Here is a 20,833-nt window from a genome sequence, read left to right on the forward strand (position 1 = left end):
TCGTCTTCCATCTCCTTTATCTCCATCTCTGCTCCTTCACCTGAACTCCCTGACCGTGAATGCGTCGCCCCCCATCTACCTAAGCTCTCTGATGTGGGACGGAGGCATGCGTTTCGCATCGCCGGGGTAAGAGAATAAATCTCTGCTTTGTACCGCGCGGAAGAGTTCGTTTGAACACTGGTTTGTAACTGATAGGTCACTGCCTATCATGCTTGTACCACGGTGATGAACTATATATATATATATATATATATATATATATATATATATATATATATATATATATCATCCCTGGGGATAGGGGAGAAAGAATACTTCCTACGTATTCCCTGTGTGTCGTAGAAGGCGACTAAAAGAGGAGGGAGCGGGGGGTTGGAAATCCTCCCCTCCCGTTTATGATTTTTTCAAAATAAGGAACGGAGAAGTGGGCCAAGCGAGGATATACCCTCTAAGGCTCACTTCTCTGTTCTTAAAGCTACCTCGCTAACGCGGGATATGGCTAATATGTATGAAATATATATATATATATATATATATATATATATATATATATATATATATATATATATATATATATATATATATATATTTTTTTTTTTTTTTTCCAAAAGAAGGAACAGAGAAGGGGGCCAGGTGAGGATATTCCCTCAAAGGCCCAGTTCTCTGTTCTTAACGCTACCTCGCTAATGCGGGAAATGGCGAATAGTTTGAAAGAAAAAAGAAATATATATATATATATATATATATATATATATATATATATATATATATATATATATATATATATATATATATATATATTTATTTCAGTGATTAATCACAGACATTATAGCTGTTAGCTATAACCATCGCCCTTATTAACCACAAACATTATTTATATTACTTTCAACCTCCGCCAGCATGAGTTAAACCCATTAAGTTTATGAACTACAATCATCAGCGTTAATTCCCAATAACCACTTCAGTCATTCACGGTGCCCATTACATATCTACTACCATCACATATACCATCCCGCAACAAACACAACGTTACTAGCGATCGCACGTCACTTTACGTACACAAACGCGTTACAGAAAATGTTACGGAAACAATTGCATTGAGACCTCGAACGCACCCCTGATCGTACACCAGCACCCGCGATCCCCTGCGGTCGTCGACGGCGCCGCCAGCGTGGGGCGTGGGTCGCTGCGGTCATGAGGACTGACGGACTGAGGTATGGGGTACGTGGCCTCGTCCAGTCCTTCCTTCTTGGTCCAGTCTATTGTTAGGTGCTGTGACGAGGGTAGGAACAGTCCAGGAACAGTCGAATGGTAGTGATAAAAAGGGAAATAGAATCACAGGAGATATATGTATTCTACCTCCTCCTCCTCCTCTTCCTCTTTCTCCTGTGTCTTTTTCTTCTTCTCCTCCTCCTCCTCCTCCTCCTCCTCCTCCTGCCGCCACGGCGTGATCCCGTCCATTAGCACGGGTTCCTCCTCGATCATCCAGGGTTCAGAGTGGGCAAGACCTGGTTATCCCGCCTCCCGCCACTTTAATATTCAGGCCAGTCCCTCCCAACGCCAGCGCCATCTTGCAATCCGCTTAAATAAAAAATTCCTTCATTTATGATATGAAAGGTTGAAGAGGCGAGGCATTTTGCTAGTTTCTTTGCTTCTTCTTCTTCCTCTTCTTCTTCTTCTTCTTCTTCTTCTTCTTCTTCTTCTTCTTCTTCTTCTTCTTCTTCTGTTTCTTCTTCTTCTTCTTCTTCTTCTACATATTTTTCTTCTTATGGAATGTAATGAATATTATGCTTTTCCATGTCTTTCTTGTCTCATCTCTGCTTTGTTCTTCTTGTTCTTTCCATGTTTTCTTAATCTTATCATATCTTCTTTTGTTTATTCCCGTCTTATTTTCCCTTCCTACTTTTTGCCTTCAACATCACTTTCCTTCTCCATTATCCCCCACCTTCTTTGACGAATCTTCGTGACCTGTGCGAGCTTCAGTGTTGTATTTCAAGGCATACACCTGATGCATCGACGTATTTACAGAGTAAAGTATTGATTTAACTCTCGAGTGTGTAAACTATATACCTAATAAGACAAGAGTCGAACGCCAGAGCAATCCAGCTTGTCACCTCGCACAACCCTGGCCTCATACCGCGACCCACTCGACCTACGCCGCCGTATTGATTCCCTTTCCTTCTTTCGTAGATATTACTTCAGTTTCTGCACCCGGGAACTAGCTGCTTGTGCGTCCCCGCCGTCTAGCCAGACCACGCAATACTGTGTAAGTCACAGCTTCACATGATCACCGTGTGATTATTAGCTGCTCAACGGTGGGCCGGTGTGATATCTTTTTCCTTCCCTACAACGCTAAACTTTGGAATTCTTTACCTCCTCATGTGTTTATTTACAACTACGACCAATTCCCTTTTTCTAGGAAGTCAGATTTCCACTTCCTTCAAACTCTCACGTTATTTTCTTCCTCCTCTTTCTTTACTTCTCTGCTTCGTTAGCTCCCCTTTTCTTTCATGTTTTAGTTGGGGGCCTGGCCCATATGAGGACTTTTGTCCATGTCTAAAGCCTTCGAAATGAATAAAGAAAATAATCTAAGGATTAGTTTACCCTTAAGAGCGGCCAAGTACGTGTTTATCTTCGCCAAGATCTTGAATTTACTTTTGATCATAACTGCATTAAGTTGACACAACATGAGTGAAATAGCGATCTTTTAACATTCCGTTTGTCTTATCGCACCGACAGTTTGAATCACGTACAGTCGTAGAAACCAGACCCCGTGCAATGCCTCAAGAATGTAATCATGCAACTTTCCTTTTCTCCAGTGGAACCACTTGTGAGCAACAAGTGTATACGAGATCTAGGAAAACCTCTTGAGAAAACATCAACCAAATCTACCATCAGGAAACACTGATCAGAAGTGTACCAAGTACAGTGATAAACCTTTGCCAGTCACCCGCACAGAGGTGACCGGGACGCGTTCTAAGGTTCCTCTACTTTCGGTACACGCTAGGTCGAAGCTGTTCGTCTCGGTGTATCGAGACAGATGGCTTGGTAACAGCTTCATTCTGGCCGTACCACAGATCTTTCAAAAGTCTTCAGTTTTGTGTGTATATATCAAACTCATCTATTGCTTTGTACGGGGGACTCGTTATTCGACCTCTGCTTTACATATTCCAATGCTGTTCCTACAGACCAATAGTCATTACCTTTGGGGCATAACTTTATAATATAGCTCGAGTAAAAGGCGCGGTTCGTATATATCTTAAGATTTGTTGACATTCAGGACACACCGTGACCATAATTCGTAAACATATCGTTGGAGGAGTAAGAGATCTGATATGGAATTCGTGTTTCAGCAGATTACGATTCGTGCATGCGTGTCAGGGTTACATTACATGGATATTTTACATTCCTCTTAACAAAGGTTGAATGAATATAGAATTAGAAACCTTACACGCAAAATTATACAGACACGTGGATACAAAGACACATTCTTAGACAATTAGATGCATGAATAGACACACAGACGTCCATAAGGTAAGTGGCAACTTGATCATCCATCCATCCACACTCATACATAGGGACATACTAACAAACACTTAGATTAGATAAAGAGACACAAAAGATACACGAATGTATTCTTGGACAATAGAGCAAAGATATAGAGAGCTACAGACAGGTAAACAGAGGGAGAGACCTACATGTGTATAAACACACACATACATTTGTGTGTGTGTGTATGTATATATATATATATATATATATATATATATATTCATTTTATTTGTCATACTTAACTGCCGTCTCCCGCGTCAGCAAGGTAGCGCAAGGAAACAGAGTACTTATGTGGAAGTAAGTTTTGACGAGATGTTGCCAAGAGAAAGATTATTAAGAATAACGAGTCGTGTGAGCTTTATGGTATCAGCTGTTAACGTGTGAGACGGAGGGAGAGAGAGAGAGAGAGAGAGAGAGAGAGAGAGAGAGAGAGAGAGAGAGAGAGAGAGAGAGAGAGAGAGAGAGAGAGAGGCTTTCCCCCCAGAGTTAGGGAGGAAATAAGAAACTCTTCAGGTCATGGCTTATTCTCTGTTTTCATGGCTTGGGTAAAAATGAAAACTTCCACGTAGTTTTTCCATAATCCTTGATTACCCCTCCCTATCCCTATCCTCCCCCCTATCCCTATCCTCCCCCCCTCCCTATCCCCCCCCCTGCTGTGTACGTTAGTCAAGGACAGGCAGACATAAAACGAGTTGGAAATTTTTAAGAAAAGAGGGTATTATTCTAGCAAGGTTTCTCTTGATTAATTTCTTCCTAAAGAAAAAAAAAAAAAAAGGTCTAAAGTTTTTAGCTTTGTGATATATAGTTAAGCTGGAGTTCCTCCCCCTTTTCTCTACTGTTTACTTGAGTCTTGAGTGTCACATGTGATTGCTTGTCCCTATTTCTTTCTGAACCATGTCATCAGGGGATTGGTAATGTATTCTCTTTTCTGTGGTGTTCAGTTTTTTCAAGTCTCGTCAGGCGGTGTGTTCTACCCGACGGCTCACTGTTGTGAGACACTTGCTTGGGTAAGCCTTGTCACTGCTTTGAGGGGCTTGGCTGTGAACCCGCATTTAGAGTACCTGCTTGCTAACTTGAAAAAACTCTCCTTTTCCCCCCTTTTACATCCAGGCGAATCACTCTTTTCCCACGGTATGGATATAGTCACCGTCTCTCTCTCTCTCTCTCTCTCTCTCTCTCTCTCTCTCTCTCTCTCTCTCTCTCTCTCTCTCTCTCTCTCTCTCTCTCTCAGCCATATGCAAATACTGACATTTCAGTCCCTGCTCATAAATCCACCATCAACACCTTTATCACCTACCCTAGAGGAGGATGAGGAAGAGGAGGAGAAGAAGGAAGAACCTCCTCCTCCTCCTCCTTCTCCTACTCCTCCTCCTCCTCCTCCTCCTCCTCCTCCTCCTCTAAGAGCCTTTAGTGCACTCTCTATTAGGAGCTCCTGCTTCACCATTTTTTTTCCTCCCCCTGGCAGACGTCAGCGCCAGCCAACCCTTCCACATCAGGTAAATCACCCTCGCCAGCGCCCCTCCTGACATTTAGAAAAGACATCCATATTCTCTCCGACTACAAACGAATTTCACAACAGCATTTCTCTTGTTCAAAAGGTCCTCCTCCTCCATCCTCTAGGGGTGGAGGAAACCCGAGTGAAGAGGGGCGTTGGGCGTGAGAGCAGAAGCATTATTGGAACTTGTGTTAAGAGCCCTATGATCAGGTCTTCCTATACCCTGTAGGGCAGGAGGTGTTGTCGGCTGATTGGAAAAGAATAGATTTAAGCGGGTATGATGATATCTGGCTTGATACCTCCGGCTTGCGGACCATATTTTGTACCCGGAAGATTGGTGTCTTGAAGTGTTGAGAAGTCACTGAGGCAGAGGAAGTATTGTGAGTTGAAGATATAAAGGTGGGAGTATCTGAGATTGTTTTCCAAAGGTGGGGGAGTATCTGAGATATTTTCCAGTCTCTATCAAAAGGTAAAGATATTTGACTGAGGCAGAATGACGATCGCGAATGAGGTACCATCATAAAATTCTGAGTAAGTGAATCTAAACGGTCTGCTAAAGTGAGTCAGTTTATGGGTTTTTAATCTTTTTTCTTTCTAAAAGGAAATAAAAAAATGGGACCTATTCTCAATCCCAGTGATAGTCCCCTCTCTCTCTCTCTCTCTCTCTCTCTCTCTCTCTCTCTCTCTCTCTCTCTCTCTCTCTCTCTCTCTCTCTCTTTATTGGGAATAACAGCCTTCCTTTCTTCAGTGAGCGTGAAATCAATGAATCTCTCTCTCTTTATGACTAACATATGCGAACTGCGAGGAGTTTCCATAGCGGCGGCTCTTTCTAATTTGGTGGCTGATTTTTGCAATAAACCTTCAACAGGTCGTTGCCGACTATTTGGACCTTCCTTCGCACACGGTTTTGCCCTCATATTCCCTCTTGTAATCCCCCGTGGGGTGGGTCAGGTGCTGGCGCTTCTAAAATAGCGAATGTGATTTCGGGAATATCCGCGCTCTTTCACGGGGGACTGAAATGCGGGTCTCGCCTTTAGGTCCTAAAAATACGGGCCGTTAGTCCAGAAATACCATGAGTCTGAGTGAGGATCCGAGCGAGTGAGTTAGTTTTTAGCTGCAGTATGGTTGGGGGGGCTGCTCCGCGAAATCTCCATTAGCCTAGGAAAGGGGACATCATCATCCCACTCGATATCGTCTACCACTCTCACCCCTCACCTTCAGGATAACTGTTTTGTTGCTATGGGCGCAGCCAAGACCCTCGGGTGTCCTTGCCCTCGGCTTTGCATGGGATCGAACTCGGCTACTTCTGTCGCAAGAGGGAGAACTTGCGCTCAACTTACCAATGGCCTGTGACACAAACTAAGATACATGACTCAGGGTGAAGTAGGAGGAGGAACCAGTAACCCGGTGACGATTTTCTGCAGGTGTCGGTCGTGCGGGAAGCAACTCCTGCCAGGGGACGAGTTCGCGCTACGGGACGACGTGCTCTTCTGCCGCCACGACTACGACGCCATCAAGGAGGAGGCCAGAGACGAGGAGATGACAGACGACAACCACAACACCGATCCCGGCTGCCCCGTCCAACTAGCAGGTAGGTGCACCTGCTGCCCGTCCAACTAGCAGGTAGGTGTTCCTGCTGCCTCGTCCAGCTAGCAGGTAGGTGTTCCTGCTTCTCCGTTCAACTAGTAATGGTTACGGCTCATACTGCTCCGTCAACTGGCAGGTGGGTGCTCTTGTTGTCCCGTCCATTTAGTAACCAAGTGCTCCTGCAACCCTATCCACCTAGCAGGTAGGTCTTCCTGCTTCCTCATCCACGTAGCAGGTAGGTTTTTCTGCTCACTCATCCATCTAGCAGGTAGGTGCTCCTGCTGCCCGTACAAGCAGCAGATGGGTGTTATATCCCCCGCCAACCAGCAGGTGTGCGCTCTTGCTGCCCTACCCAACAAGCAGGCGGGTGCTATCATTTCCCCAGCCTGCCAGCAGGTAGGCATTCCTACTGCCCTGTCCAGCTCACAGGAAGGTGCTCCTACTGCCACTCCAGCTAAAAGATCGGTGCTTTTGCTTCCCCGTCCAGCTAGTCGGTAGCTTTTCTTGCTGCCTTTTCTGGGTAGCAGTTTATTATTTCTCTTTCTTTTTAGCAGCATAAGATATTCTCAACAGGGTCTGGCAGGGAATGTTACCTTATGATACAAAGCCTTGACGTATACATCATAAGATAGATTTATTGTGACGCTACACCCGGTATATCAAATCGAGACGCTTCGAACCAAGACAGTCAGTCACTCCTCACAACGTGTTGAGTTGGTGTGTCACCTGCATGGAAACGTTTCAACGCTATTTCACTTGTTTTGAGCTATGTTACACTATCGAAAGGTATGAACTGATATCACAGTTTCATCGTAACGTTTCAAACAGATATCACACTTATCGAAACGTTTCAAACAGATATCACAATTTCATCGAAACGTTTCAAACAGATATCACACTTATCGAAACGTTTCGAGCTGATATCACACTTATCGAAACGTTTCAAACCGATATCACACTTATCGAAACGTTTCGAGCTGATAATCACTCTTGTGGAAACGTTACCACTCGATATCTGAAGAACATTTTGTAATTCAGAATTCGTCGCCCTCTGGGCAACTTGAGACCCTCATCAAGGCCATCTCATTAACGCTCTACATATATATACATATCTGCCTCAGCCTGAGCCAGGTTCCCATTTCATCAACCCACCCACCGCTAAGGGGTGATGAACAGCTGGATTGACTGTGGACCTATTGCCGCAACCGGGATTCGAACCAGCGCATTCGACCCTGGGCGGCGCCCGTGAATGCGTTCACGGTTCAGGAGCGGTAACCGCTACACCACGGAAGCTCTCTCTCTCTCTCTCTCTCTCTCTCTCTCTCTCTCTCTCTCTCTCTCTCTCTCTCTCTCTCTCGTTGTGGCCAATTATTGTCTGACTGGCTGATATCAACCGCCGCATGATATCAGATATTTACCACCATGTCGGGTTCCAATATTTTGTATCATTTCATGTCGCACACACACACACACACACACACACACACACACACACGCACACACAGGCACACACAGGCACATGCCCACTGCAATTAAATGAAACACTGTAAAGAATGTATTGCAATATTGATAATGAAAAAATAGCAATAAATGAATTCATTTCATCCACAGCAGTATAAAAGCCATTGTTTGAAATAAAGTTATGATTGAAACAAGAAATATGTAAAAAAAAAAAATTGTGTATATGTATATGTATGTTGTATAGCTTTTCAAATCGGCCGAACATAGATTTCTGCCCCTGGTTATTTTGCATTTGTTAATGCATTTTAGTTTCCTGAATGCGTAGGACATGACTGCTATCAAATGAAAAAAAAAAAAAAGGAAAAATGAATTTGATATGCAACGTAAGTCACAGGTGCTTTATATCGGAGTGAAGTAAAGGAATGGAAGCGTTAGTACGTAATGTGATCGTCATATGTTTTTATTCTGTGATAGGTACAAATGTCCCTTGAAGAATCGCGTACTTGAATCAAAGCGTCTGTTTAAAACGGAGGGAAAAAAAAAGAAGAACGTATATAGGGGGGTTAAGATCTCTAGTATAGATGCAAGAACGTATATAGGGGGGTTAAGATCTCTAGTCTAGATGCAAGAACGTATATAGGGGGGGTTAAGATCTCTAGTCTAGATGCAAGAACGTATATAGGGGGGGTTAAGATCTCTAGTATAGATGCAAGAACGTATATAGGGGGGTTAAGATCTCTAGTATAGATGCAAGAACGTATATAGGGGGGGTTAAGATCTCTAGTCTAGATGCAAGAACGTATATAGGGGGGGTTAAGATCTCTAGTCTAGATGCAAGAACGTATATAGGGGGGTTAAGATCTCTAGTATAGATGCAAGAACGTATATAGGGGGGGTTAAGATCTGACACACCATCATTAGAACGCACCTTCACCAGGACACACATCATTAGAACGCAACCTTCACCAGGACACACATCATTAGAACGCACCTTCACCAGGACACACCATCATTAGAACGCACCTTCACCAGGACACACATCATTAGAACGCACCTTCACCAGGACACACATCATTAGAACGCACCTTCACAGGACACACCATCATTAGAACGCACCTTCACCAGGACACACCATTCATTAGAACGCACCTTCACCAGGACACACCATTCATTAGAACGCACCTTCACCAGGACACACATCATTAGAACGCACCTTCACCAGGACACACCATCATTAGAACGCAACCTTCACCAGGACACACATCATTAGAACGCACCTTCACCAGGACACACATCATTAGAACGCACCTTCACCAGGACACACATCATTAGAACGCACCTTCACAGGACACACCATCATTAGAACGCAACCTTCACCAGGACACACCATCATTAGAACGCACCTTCACCAGGACACACATCATTAGAACGCAACCTTCACCAGGACACACCATCATTAGAACGCACCTTCACAGGACACACCATCATTAGAACGCACCTTCACAGGACACACCATCATTAGAACGCACCTTCACCAGGACACACATCATTAGAACGCAACCTTCACCAGGACACACCATCATTAGAACGCACCTTCACAGGACACACCATCATTAGAACGCACCTTCACCAGGACACACATCATTAGAACGCAACCTTCACCAGGACACACATCATTAGAACGCACCTTCACCAGGACACACCATTCATTAGAACGCACCTTCACCAGGACACACATCATTAGAACGCACCTCACCAGGACACACCATTCATTAGAACGCACCTTCACCAGGACACACCATCATTAGAACGCACCTTCACCAGGACACACCATCATTAGAACGCACCTTCACCAGGACACACCATTCATTAGAACGCACCTTCACCAGGACACACCATCATTAGAACGCACCTTCACCAGGACACACATCATTAGAACGCAACCTTCACCAGGACACACCATTCATTAGAACGCACCTTCACCAGGACACACCATTCATTAGAACGCACCTTCACAGGACACACCATCATTAGAACGCACCTTCACAGGACACACCATCATTAGAACGCACCTTCACCAGGACACACCATCATTAGAACGCACCTTCACCAGGACACACATCATTAGAACGCACCTTCACAGGACACACCATCATTAGAACGCACCTTCACAGGACACACCATCATTAGAACGCAACCTTCACCAGGACACACCATCATTAGAACGCACCTTCACAGGACACACCATTCATTAGAACGCACCTTCACAGGACACACCATCATTAGAACGCACCTTCACCAGGACACACATCATTAGAACGCACCTTCACAGGACACACCATCATTAGAACGCAACCTTCACCAGGACACACATCATTAGAACGCACCTTCACCAGGACACACCATCATTAGAACGCACCTTCACCAGGACACACCATTCATTAGAACGCACCTTCACAGGACACACCATCATTAGAACGCAACCTTCACCAGGACACACATCATTAGAACGCACCTTCACAGGACACACCATCATTAGAACGCACCTTCACCAGGACACACATCATTAGAACGCAACCTTCACCAGGACACACCATTCATTAGAACGCACCTTCACAGGACACACCATCATTAGAACGCACCTTCACAGGACACACCATCATTAGAACGCACCTTCACCAGGACACACCATCATTAGAACGCACCTTCACCAGGACACACCATCATTAGAACGCAACCTTCACCAGGACACACATCATTAGAACGCACCTTCACAGGACACACCATCATTAGAACGCACCTTCACCAGGACACACCATCATTAGAACGCACCTTCACCAGGACACACATCATTAGAACGCACCTTCACCAGGACACACCATCATTAGAACGCACCTTCACCAGGACACACATCATTAGAACGCACCTTCACCAGGACACACCATCATTAGAACGCACCTTCACAGGACACACCATCATTAGAACGCACCTTCACCAGGACACACCATCATTAGAACGCACCTTCACCAGGACACACCATCATTAGAACGCACCTTCACCAGGACACACCATCATTAGAACGCACCTTCACCAGGACACACATCATTAGAACGCACCTTCACCAGGACACACATCATTAGAACGCACCTTCACAGGACACACCATCATTAGAACGCACCTTCACCAGGACACACCATCATTAGAACGCACCTTCACAGGACACACCATCATTAGAACGCAACCTTCACCAGGACACACATCATTAGAACGCACCTTCACCAGGACACACATCATTAGAACGCACCTTCACCAGGACACACCATCATTAGAACGCACCTTCACCAGGACACACCATCATTAGAACGCACCTTCACAGGACACACCATCATTAGAACGCACCTTCACCAGGACACACCATTCATTAGAACGCACCTTCACAGGACACACCATCATTAGAACGCAACCTTCACCAGGACACACCATCATTAGAACGCACCTTCACCAGGGACACACCATCATTAGAACGCACTTCACCGGGACACACCATCATTAGAAAGCACCTTCACCAGGACAACATCATCTAGAACGCACCTTCACAGGGACACACCATCATTAGAACGCACCTTCACCAGGGACACACCCTCATTAGAACGCACCTTCACAGGACACACCATCATTAGAACGCACCTTCACAGGACACACCATCATTAGAACGCACCTTCACCAGGACACACCATCATTAGAACGCACCTTCACAGGACACACCATAACGCACCTTCACCAGGACACACCATCATTAGAACGCACCTTCACCAGGACACACCCTCATTAGAACGCACCTTCACCAGGACACCCCATCATTAGAACGCACCTTCACGGGACACACCATCATTAGAACGCACCTTCACCAGGACACACCATCATTAGAACGCACCTTCACCGGGACACACCATCATTAGAACGCACCTTCACCAGACACACCATCATTAGAACGCACCTTCACCAGGACACACCATCATTAGAACGCACCTTCACCAGGACACACCATCATTAGAACGCACCTTCACCAGGACACACCATCATTAGAACGCACCTTCACCAGGACACACCATCATTAGAACGCACCTTCACCAGGACACACCATCATTAGAACGCACCTTCACCAGGACACACCATCATTAGAACGCACCTTCACCAGGACACACCATCACTAGGACGCACCTTCACCAGGACACACCATCACTAGGACGCACCTTCACCAGGACACACCAACACAAGGGTCCACCATCTCCAGGACACATCACCACCAGAACACCACCAGCACCAGGTCACACCACCAGAAGGATGCTCTTAACACTAGGTGACACTAATTCCTCACCCCTATTCTCTGTTCTGTATTCCTGCATTCTCTCTCCATTCCCTTTGTGTGCTCTTGCATTCTCCCCATTCCCTGTTGGTGACTGATTCTGTGGTTCCTGCATTATCAGCTCCCTTCTGCATTTCCCGAAGACCTGTTTACTGCCTTCGTCGTTGATCTGTTTTAAAAGCTTGAAAGGTTATGATCGAGTAAACCCCTTTCTCCCTTACACCAACAGGAGGACCCGCTCTCGTAATCCTTGGATACCAGGGCCATCGGGCGTAATATCCACAGCTCTGGGACACCAGAGTCCCAGTGCATACTCTCCATAACCTCAGGGCCCTGTATCCATAGCCCTAGGAGACTAGGGGCGCCCAGGGTCTACTCTCCGTAACCCCAGGGCCCAATATCCATAACCCTGGGACACCCAGGGCCCGCTATCCATAACCCTAGACAAACAAAATGTGTCTGGCGAGTGGCGGGGAGGGGCAGCAGGGGCCATTTAGTTCTAATTACGTTAGGGTAATGAGGTTAGAGGGACCCATCTGCCAGGCGGGTCAGCTGACCCTTCGCTTGCCCACTGGTCGAACCCGCTCCGCACTCTTCCCCCAAGCCTGCTCCGCCCACCTCGTTTCTCTCCCCTGCCACAACCCCTCGCCTCTCCCCTGCTTTCCCTCGCCCCTCTTATATATAATAACTGGGATCCAAAAATACCCTCAGATGTTATATACCTAGACTTCCCCCCAAAAAAAGAAAAGAAAAAACGGAAAAATCTCTCGACAAAGAACCTCAAAAAAAGATTATTAAGTAAAATTAAATCACACGGTGTGAGGGGGCTCCATCACTGCTTGGATTACGGACTGGGGCTTCAAGATAGATAACAAAGAGTGTCTATCGACCGAGGAAGCATACGACTAGCTAGCTGACCTTGGCAAGCGGGGTACCACAAGGATCAGTGCTAGGACCCGTACGATTTCATACGTGACCCATCTGGTAACAGGACTTACAAATACAAGGAAGAAAAAAAGGGAATGTCTTTGGCGAAGATGTGTAGTCAGGAGATATGACCCAAACTAGTATGGACTATTTAATGATTGACAAAGACTTGGATAGACAATTTGATGCACTGGGAAATGGGCTTCAAGATAGACGACCATAGGATGCATTTTGGTGATGGGAATGTCAAACACGATTATCATGAAGTGTTTGGGAAGCCATTATTAGAAGCACAAGAAAGTAAAGACCTGGGAGTGATAATCAGCAATGACCTAAAATACGTAAAGCAATACGTAAAGCTGGACATGTAATAAGGCAAACAAAATCATGGTGTTTCATAACTAGAAATATAGACTATAAAACGAAAGACATAGTTTATTGTTTTCTGAAGGCTGTCAGTGCAAGCAAGAACGGGTAACCAGGGGTTTACTACGATCAGTAAGTAATCCTGCTCAAGAATGGTAATATGTTATGCACGTACAGTATTTTAGCTTCTTTCTTACTGGCAGAGTAATGGTTTAAAGTCCATCTTCCGAGACTGTCCGGCCGCTGAGCTTTGATCAGAATAAGTTTTCCGTTCATCTTCTCCTGTAGAATCATTATTGTCCTTATGTTATCTCCTTATTACGTGCATCTCCTTCTCGGCTGTTCTTCTGATAACGAGGCATACCAGAGGGAAGATATCGGCGGTGGGGACAAGTCTTCTGTACTATCCTGTAGATATCGGTGGTGGGGACAAGTCTTTTGTACTATCCTGTAGATATCGGTGGTGGGGACAAGTCTTCTGTACTATCCTGTAGATATCGGTGGTGGGGACAAGTCTTTTGTACTATCCTGTAGATATCGGTGGTGGGGACAAGTCTTCTGTACTCTCCTGTAGATATCGGTGGTGGGGACAAGTCTTTTGTACTATCCTGTAGATATCGGTGGTGGGGACAAGTCTTATCTACTATCCTGTCTCTATATAAAGAGTCGGAATATTTGGAGTTATTGTGACCGTCCATCAGTCAGTAACCTTGTTAAGAGACCATCTTGTGTTATCCTACATTACCATGTACTCTCACGTTCGTCTCTCCCCCTCCCTATACTTAAGAGTCGCCCCTTCCACATACACCCTTACGTCTCATCAAGCCCAGTCTTCTTTCACCGTTTAAGGCCTCATCCCTTCATCCACCCTTCACTCACCCGCCCTTCCCTTAATCCCCCTTCATCCGCCACCCACTCACCCATCATCAGGCTCCCTGTATCTCTCACATTTCTTCCCTCTCCCCTCATGTGTTATATTGAATTACGTCTCCTGTGAAGCGGGCGGTGTACACAACACACATAAATACATTATTCCGTGGAGAGTATGGCAGCGCATATCTCATTATATTTTCCCTCGAATTGTATTTTAGGAATTTCTATTCCTCATTTTCCAATTCCGGAAAATAATGACTTAGTGTTTCGTAAGTCTCGCTGAAAAGAAGACATAGCTAGTGTATGATAACACAGGCAGCTGACTACCTCACACCTGTGAGATAATGCTTTGTACGAGGTAAGATGACAGTGTGGTGCAGGCTGGTGCAGGTGGGCTTGATACAGGCTGGCGCTGGTGCAAGGCCCACGGAGGCCTGCGGGGGAGGAGGGTAGGCCGGGTGTGGACACATCGGCCCATAGGCTATAACAACACAGGCAAGTGTTGTGATAATGATAATCAATGTCCACCGTTGCCACCACGTCCCTCCCTCACTCACCTCAGGTCTCAGACGATTCCAGTTTTGCTGCATCTGTCTGAAGGAGGTAGGACTATATCTATCGGTCTATCTGTCTGTCTATCTGTCTATACGTCTATGATACTCAAGTTGTTGATATGAAACTGAAATCATCAAGGAAATCATCAAGGATAGGCAGGAGGAGGAGGAGGATGGGCAAGAGGAGGAGGAGGATAGGCAGGAGGAGGAGGAGGATAGGCAGGAGGAGGAGGAGGATAGGCAAGAGGAGGAGGAGAATAGGCAGGAGGAGGAGGAGGATGAGGATGGGCTTCTGTGTTACAGCTTGGACAAAATACAACAGTTTTGCCTCACGCGCAACAGACGACATTTTGCTTGTGACGCGTAGTAGTAGATTCATTAGGACGCATTAGATGCAGCGCACTTATAATAGTTTACTTAAGAGAAGCATCGAGAATGGCTTACTTGAGACGGTACACTTAAGGTACTTATGCGTATTTGATTAGTGTCTGAGATTGAAAGGGCGCCACATCAGATAGATTTAGGGTATTAAGGGGAATGGGCTTACAGCTAACTTATTTAAGGGATTAGGGATCTGGTCAGCTGTGGATTAGGATGTGTCACCGATGATGCTAATCATCTGCTTCCATTCATGTTTCCTTTCTTTCATTGGCGTCACTTGAACAATATCATCATTGATTTCCATCTCCGTATCTGTGGTATTAAGTCATCAGTCTCCTGAGTACGACTATACGACCCTTGAGCACGGTGGTGCGACCCTGGAGCTCGAAGAGAACCTAACCTTTCGACCTAAACCCTTAAGGGTCGGGTGAAAAGTCACGTCATTACCCCCATCGTTCTCCGTCAGGGCTGGGAATTTCCATCCCACAGATGAAAACGCATATTTAGAAAAATATATACACGTATATATCTAAAGCTACGGTTATGTATAAATGATCTTTATCGATAAATATATATTTCTTTTCTTCTTTTTTTTTATCTGTAGTACGCAAATTCCCACCCCCGTAAAGCAGAGCGATAAGGCAATACAAACAGGATCCATAATGGACCCAGGGAGGCCAAATATGCTGCTGGATCTGCAATACCTTGAGTCAATAGTCAGGTTATCGACGATCAAACACGCCTCTTACCTGCCTCGTTCCTCCAGACTTTGCCGCCACAATACACAAACCACAGATCAAAAGCCTTTAAAAAAGGGACAGGGAAGTCTTGACAGTCTGGTGAAGGATGGGCCTTTGTGATACAGACATCCCTGGTCTAATGGCAGGTCCTTCCCATGATCGTCAGGACCTCCTCTCTCCAGTTACTCTCCTCGTAGGATTCTCTTGCTTACCCACGAAGGACATCCCTCAAATCTCCCTCACAGGACTTCTTATTCCTCCTCCGAGGCCTCTCTACACTTAAGACCTCCACGTTCCCTCCAACCCTGCTCTTCTAACCCCCAACCCCCGTCTCGTAGGATCTCTCCCTGAGCCATCCACCTCCCCCTCCTCAAGTCCTCTATAAGAAGTGCCCTTATCCCCAGCCTCCTCTCCAGACAGAGGCGGGTCGGGAGGGCCGCCTGCCTGGCTGGGTCACCATCGGGAGCGTGTCCGAAGAGAATGACACCATTAGCTCCCGTAATTGAATAAACATTGATTTTCTCAAGTCAAGTTTTGTAGGCAAATGGAATCATATTTGCCTTTCCGGGTGGTTAACCCCCACGAGAATATCCTGGAAATAATGTCTCTCTTTCATGTTTTTTTTTCTTCTTCTCTTCCCTCGTGTTTGGATATATACATATTTATTTTTTTTTTTACTTTTCTTCTCTAGTTTATTTTTTCTTTTTTTTTTTTAGGGGAGATGGTTTGAGGCAGGCGGTGAGGACTGATTTGATTTTTGTAAGGTACTCACCATTTCTTTTGAAGTATGGCGGAATTCAATTGGCATCTTTCCACACCAGTGACGGAATGTGATTAAGAGTTTTATGGGCGTGGACGGTCGCTGAATTAGGTTCACGCTGCCGGGAGGAGGCACAGGCCGGTGGGAGGTGGTTCACGCTGCCGGGAGGAGGCACAGGCCGGAGGGGTTTGGGATGACGATGACGCCGGTCGTTGGGCGCAGACGATGGCACAGGAGGACACGGGCGGCGGTACGGGAGGCCCGAGACTGGAACTAACTCTCTCTCTCTCTCTCTCTCTCTCTCTCTCTCTCTCTCTCTCTCTCTCTCTCTCTCTCTCTCTCTCTACGCACATGGAAGAACGAAAGCAGTCGACAGCTGAGAATACCCTCCGCTCCTTCACGATTCATAAGACAAATCTGAAGGGAAAAGGAGACATGATGTCGTTAGTGGGCTGAGTCGTCCACTGTCTGTCGTAGATTCAGTCGCACGTCACCGTCGTCCACTGTCAGTCGTGAACTCAGTCGTCGTACACCGTCAGTCGCTGGCTAAGTCATCCACTGTCAGTCGTGGACTCAGTCGGCGTCCACCGTCAGTCGTTGGCTAAGTCATCCACTGTCAGTCGTGGATTCATTCGTCGTCCAACGCCAGTCGTTGGCTAAGTCGTCCTCTGTCAGTCATGGGTTCAGTCGTCCACGAACTGCCGCAGTATGTGACGTACTGTCCTCTGTCTCTGTAGAGAATCTGTCACTTCTGGACGTGACGTGTGCTGTTGGTCGCCCGTCTACCGTTGACGCGTCGTGTTGTAATTATTTCACAGGTTGACAGATACATAGACAGATAGATAGGTAGATAGATAGGTAGATAGATAGATAGATAGATAGATAGATAGATAGATAGATGGATAGGTGTTACCAGGCTCCACCCATTGACCAGGCTGCATCGTCGTCAGCAGAGAGTGGAGTAAAGTGTCGCTGAGGACCTCAGTCCATCTTTCACTCGTTCCTGCCTGCATGGAACGCGGCCTTGTGTGTGTGTGTGTGTGTGTGTGTGTGTGTTGCCGAACTCCGCCTGCTCTTCTTTGCACCGCCTGCGGGAAGTGGCTCTCGTCGGGGGTATGTCTAGCCCGTCGCTCGTCAGGAGGAGACTGCAGTACCTGTGAGGGTGGGTATTCTCGCACCGAAGGGGTCCGTCAGTACCCTGGTCCTGAGTGGGGTGCAGCCTTGGACCTGCGGAAACCCCATAAAAGGGGTAATTCACGTCCAACTGACCCTGTTTCCTCTCTCTCTCTCTCTCTCTCTCTCTCTCTCTCTCTCTCTCTCTCTCTCTCTCTCTCTCTCTCTCTCTCTCTCTCACACACACACACACACACACACACACACACAACTGTGCTGTGAACTCCTTCACCTTTGTCTGTCTCTCGTCAGAAGACCGCCTCTCAGCGTCGAAAGAGTAGGCGGGCAGCGGCCATGTATACTGAAGCTGAAATTTTCGGGATTTGTTTTCCTGTGAACTCCTGTATTAATTAACCTTAACGAAAACTCTACGGGCTTTTGTTTAAGTTTCTCCTTCTGTCTGTCTGTCTGTCTGTCTGTCTGTCTGTCTGTCTGTCTGTCTGTCTGTCTGTCTGTCTCTGGATTATCCTAGATTCCTCCCTTCATAGATATATGCTTTTGAGTCATTCTTCAGACTACGTACTCTTGTAAACATGTTTTGACTATCCTCGTAATGGTTATTACACTGATCAGTAAAGACTCTTCGAAGATTTTTAGATCTTGCTGAATAATGTGTACGTTTCTGTAAATCTTTCATCCTCTTCCAAGGCAGAACTTTATCCGGAATGTCAAAAATCTCAGATATGCGCAGCGCTTCTTCATAAGTATATATATATATATATATATATATATATATATATATATATATATATATATATATACTTATGAAGTATATATATATATATATATATATATATATATATATATATATATGAAAACATTATGAAAGCTTATATCATTACTGTCATTTAAAAAAATTCTATTCATTATTCCCAAAGTCGAAATAACTGACTACAACGTGCGTGCGTGTGTTATCAGGGACTTACATCTGGCAAAATTTGAAAACAAGTGTCACACAGCGGGAGAGAAGTACGCTAACCCGACTGAACTGCGCCTCATCTGATCTGCTTGGCGGTGAAGTCCACCACCTCCACACCAGACATCAAGACGGTGTATTCCCTCCCATACAGCATTTTATGTTGCTGAACAGACAGACAGACAAACGAACAGACACACACACACACACACACACACACACACACACACACACACACACACACACACACACACACACACACACACACATAACGTATGACAGTCGTGCCGCATACAGCCTCCCACGCACTCCACACCCTCCGCACAATATACGAAAAACACACACGCACCTCTTCCCACACACACACACACACACACACACACACACACACACACCGTCACACGCACCTATCACCCGGCCAACGATCCACGTGATTCACCCAAACGTATAAATTGTCACAAAATCAGTAGCCTGAGGCTTCCATGGCGTGCGTGGCATCAATTATACACAGATGTGATCGGGAATTCAACTTCCTCGAAATTACAGAGTGATGACCATAGTGCTGATGGTGTCGTCTGGTGGAGAATGGGAGGTAGATTTTGATTTGCTGATCAATAATTTGCAGCGTCAAGCGTACGTGCCACTTCATATCGCCATGTGTGAGGGGAATGGACATGGGATCATTATAGATCTTTTTACAATGCGCGATGCCTGGGTGAGGTGCGGCCTGTGTGTGTGTGTGTGTGTGTGTGTGTGTGTGTGTGTGTGTGCGTATATATTTCTACCATAGAGATACAGACAGACAGACAGAGACAAAGAGAGACATTAATGAGAAAGACAAAGACACAGACAGAGACGTAGTGACAGAGAACTGAAGATGGACAGATAAGGAAACAAAGATGGGGAGATACGAACGGAGTTTCGGTGAGAGAGAAGAAAATGGGGGACCAGAAGAATGACGAAAGAATATCCCAAATATGATCAAGATATTCCTGTTGAATATTCCTCAGGGTTAGGTCAAAGGTCACGCCGTCATACTTAGGTGGGGTCGTAACACCGTATTAAAAGCAGAGGTATGTTCACGGGTCGTACCGTTGTGATCAAGGTTCGTACCGTCGTGCTCAAGGATTGTATCGTCATGCTCAGGGGACACACTGTCGAACTCAAGGGTCGCCCCGTCGAACTCAAGGGGTCGCACCGTTGAACTCAACGGGTCGCACCGTCGAACTCAAAGGGTCGCACCGTCGAACTCAAGGGTCGCACCGTCGAACTCAAGGGGTCGCACCGTCGAACTCAAGGGGTCGCACCGTCGAACTCAAGGGTCGCCCCGTCGAACTCAAGGGTCGCACCGTCGAACTCAAGGGGTCGCACCGTCGAACTCAAGGGGTCACACCGTCGAACTCAAGGGGTCGCACCGTCGAACTCAAGGGGTCGCACCGTCGAACTCAAGGGGTCGCACCGTCGAACTCGAGGGGTCGCCCCGTCGTACTCAAGGGTCATGTCGTCGCTCTCAGGGGCCGTCCCGTCGTTTTCAAGGCTGGTCCTGTCGTGTTCAAGACGGCTCGTAACTATTGACCTGCTAGATGGCTTCATGATGGCACATCCATCACCTCCCCACGACGAAAAATTTGCTGCACTACCCACTTGAAACGTGTCTCGTACTTTATGGCTCTGGGCAGCAA

At 46.2% G+C, this 20,833-nt stretch overlaps 1 protein-coding gene across 9 annotated transcripts in view; it reads left to right on the forward strand.

Moving 5' to 3' along the window:
- The window catches only part of LOC139754149 (insulin gene enhancer protein ISL-1-like), a 478,425-nt gene that overhangs the window by 151,469 nt on the left and 306,123 nt on the right, over window positions 1-20,833 (forward strand). For all 9 annotated transcript variants that reach the window (XM_071671298.1, XM_071671297.1, XM_071671290.1 and 6 more), the window contains exon 5: window positions 6,472-6,638. In XM_071671298.1, coding sequence (XP_071527399.1) covers window positions 6,472-6,638 — 167 coding nt within the window. The remainder of the gene's footprint in view (window positions 1-6,471; window positions 6,639-20,833) is intronic.

Source organism: Panulirus ornatus, chromosome 16 (assembly GCF_036320965.1).
Source record: "Panulirus ornatus isolate Po-2019 chromosome 16, ASM3632096v1, whole genome shotgun sequence".
NCBI lineage: Eukaryota > Metazoa > Arthropoda > Malacostraca > Decapoda > Palinuridae > Panulirus > Panulirus ornatus.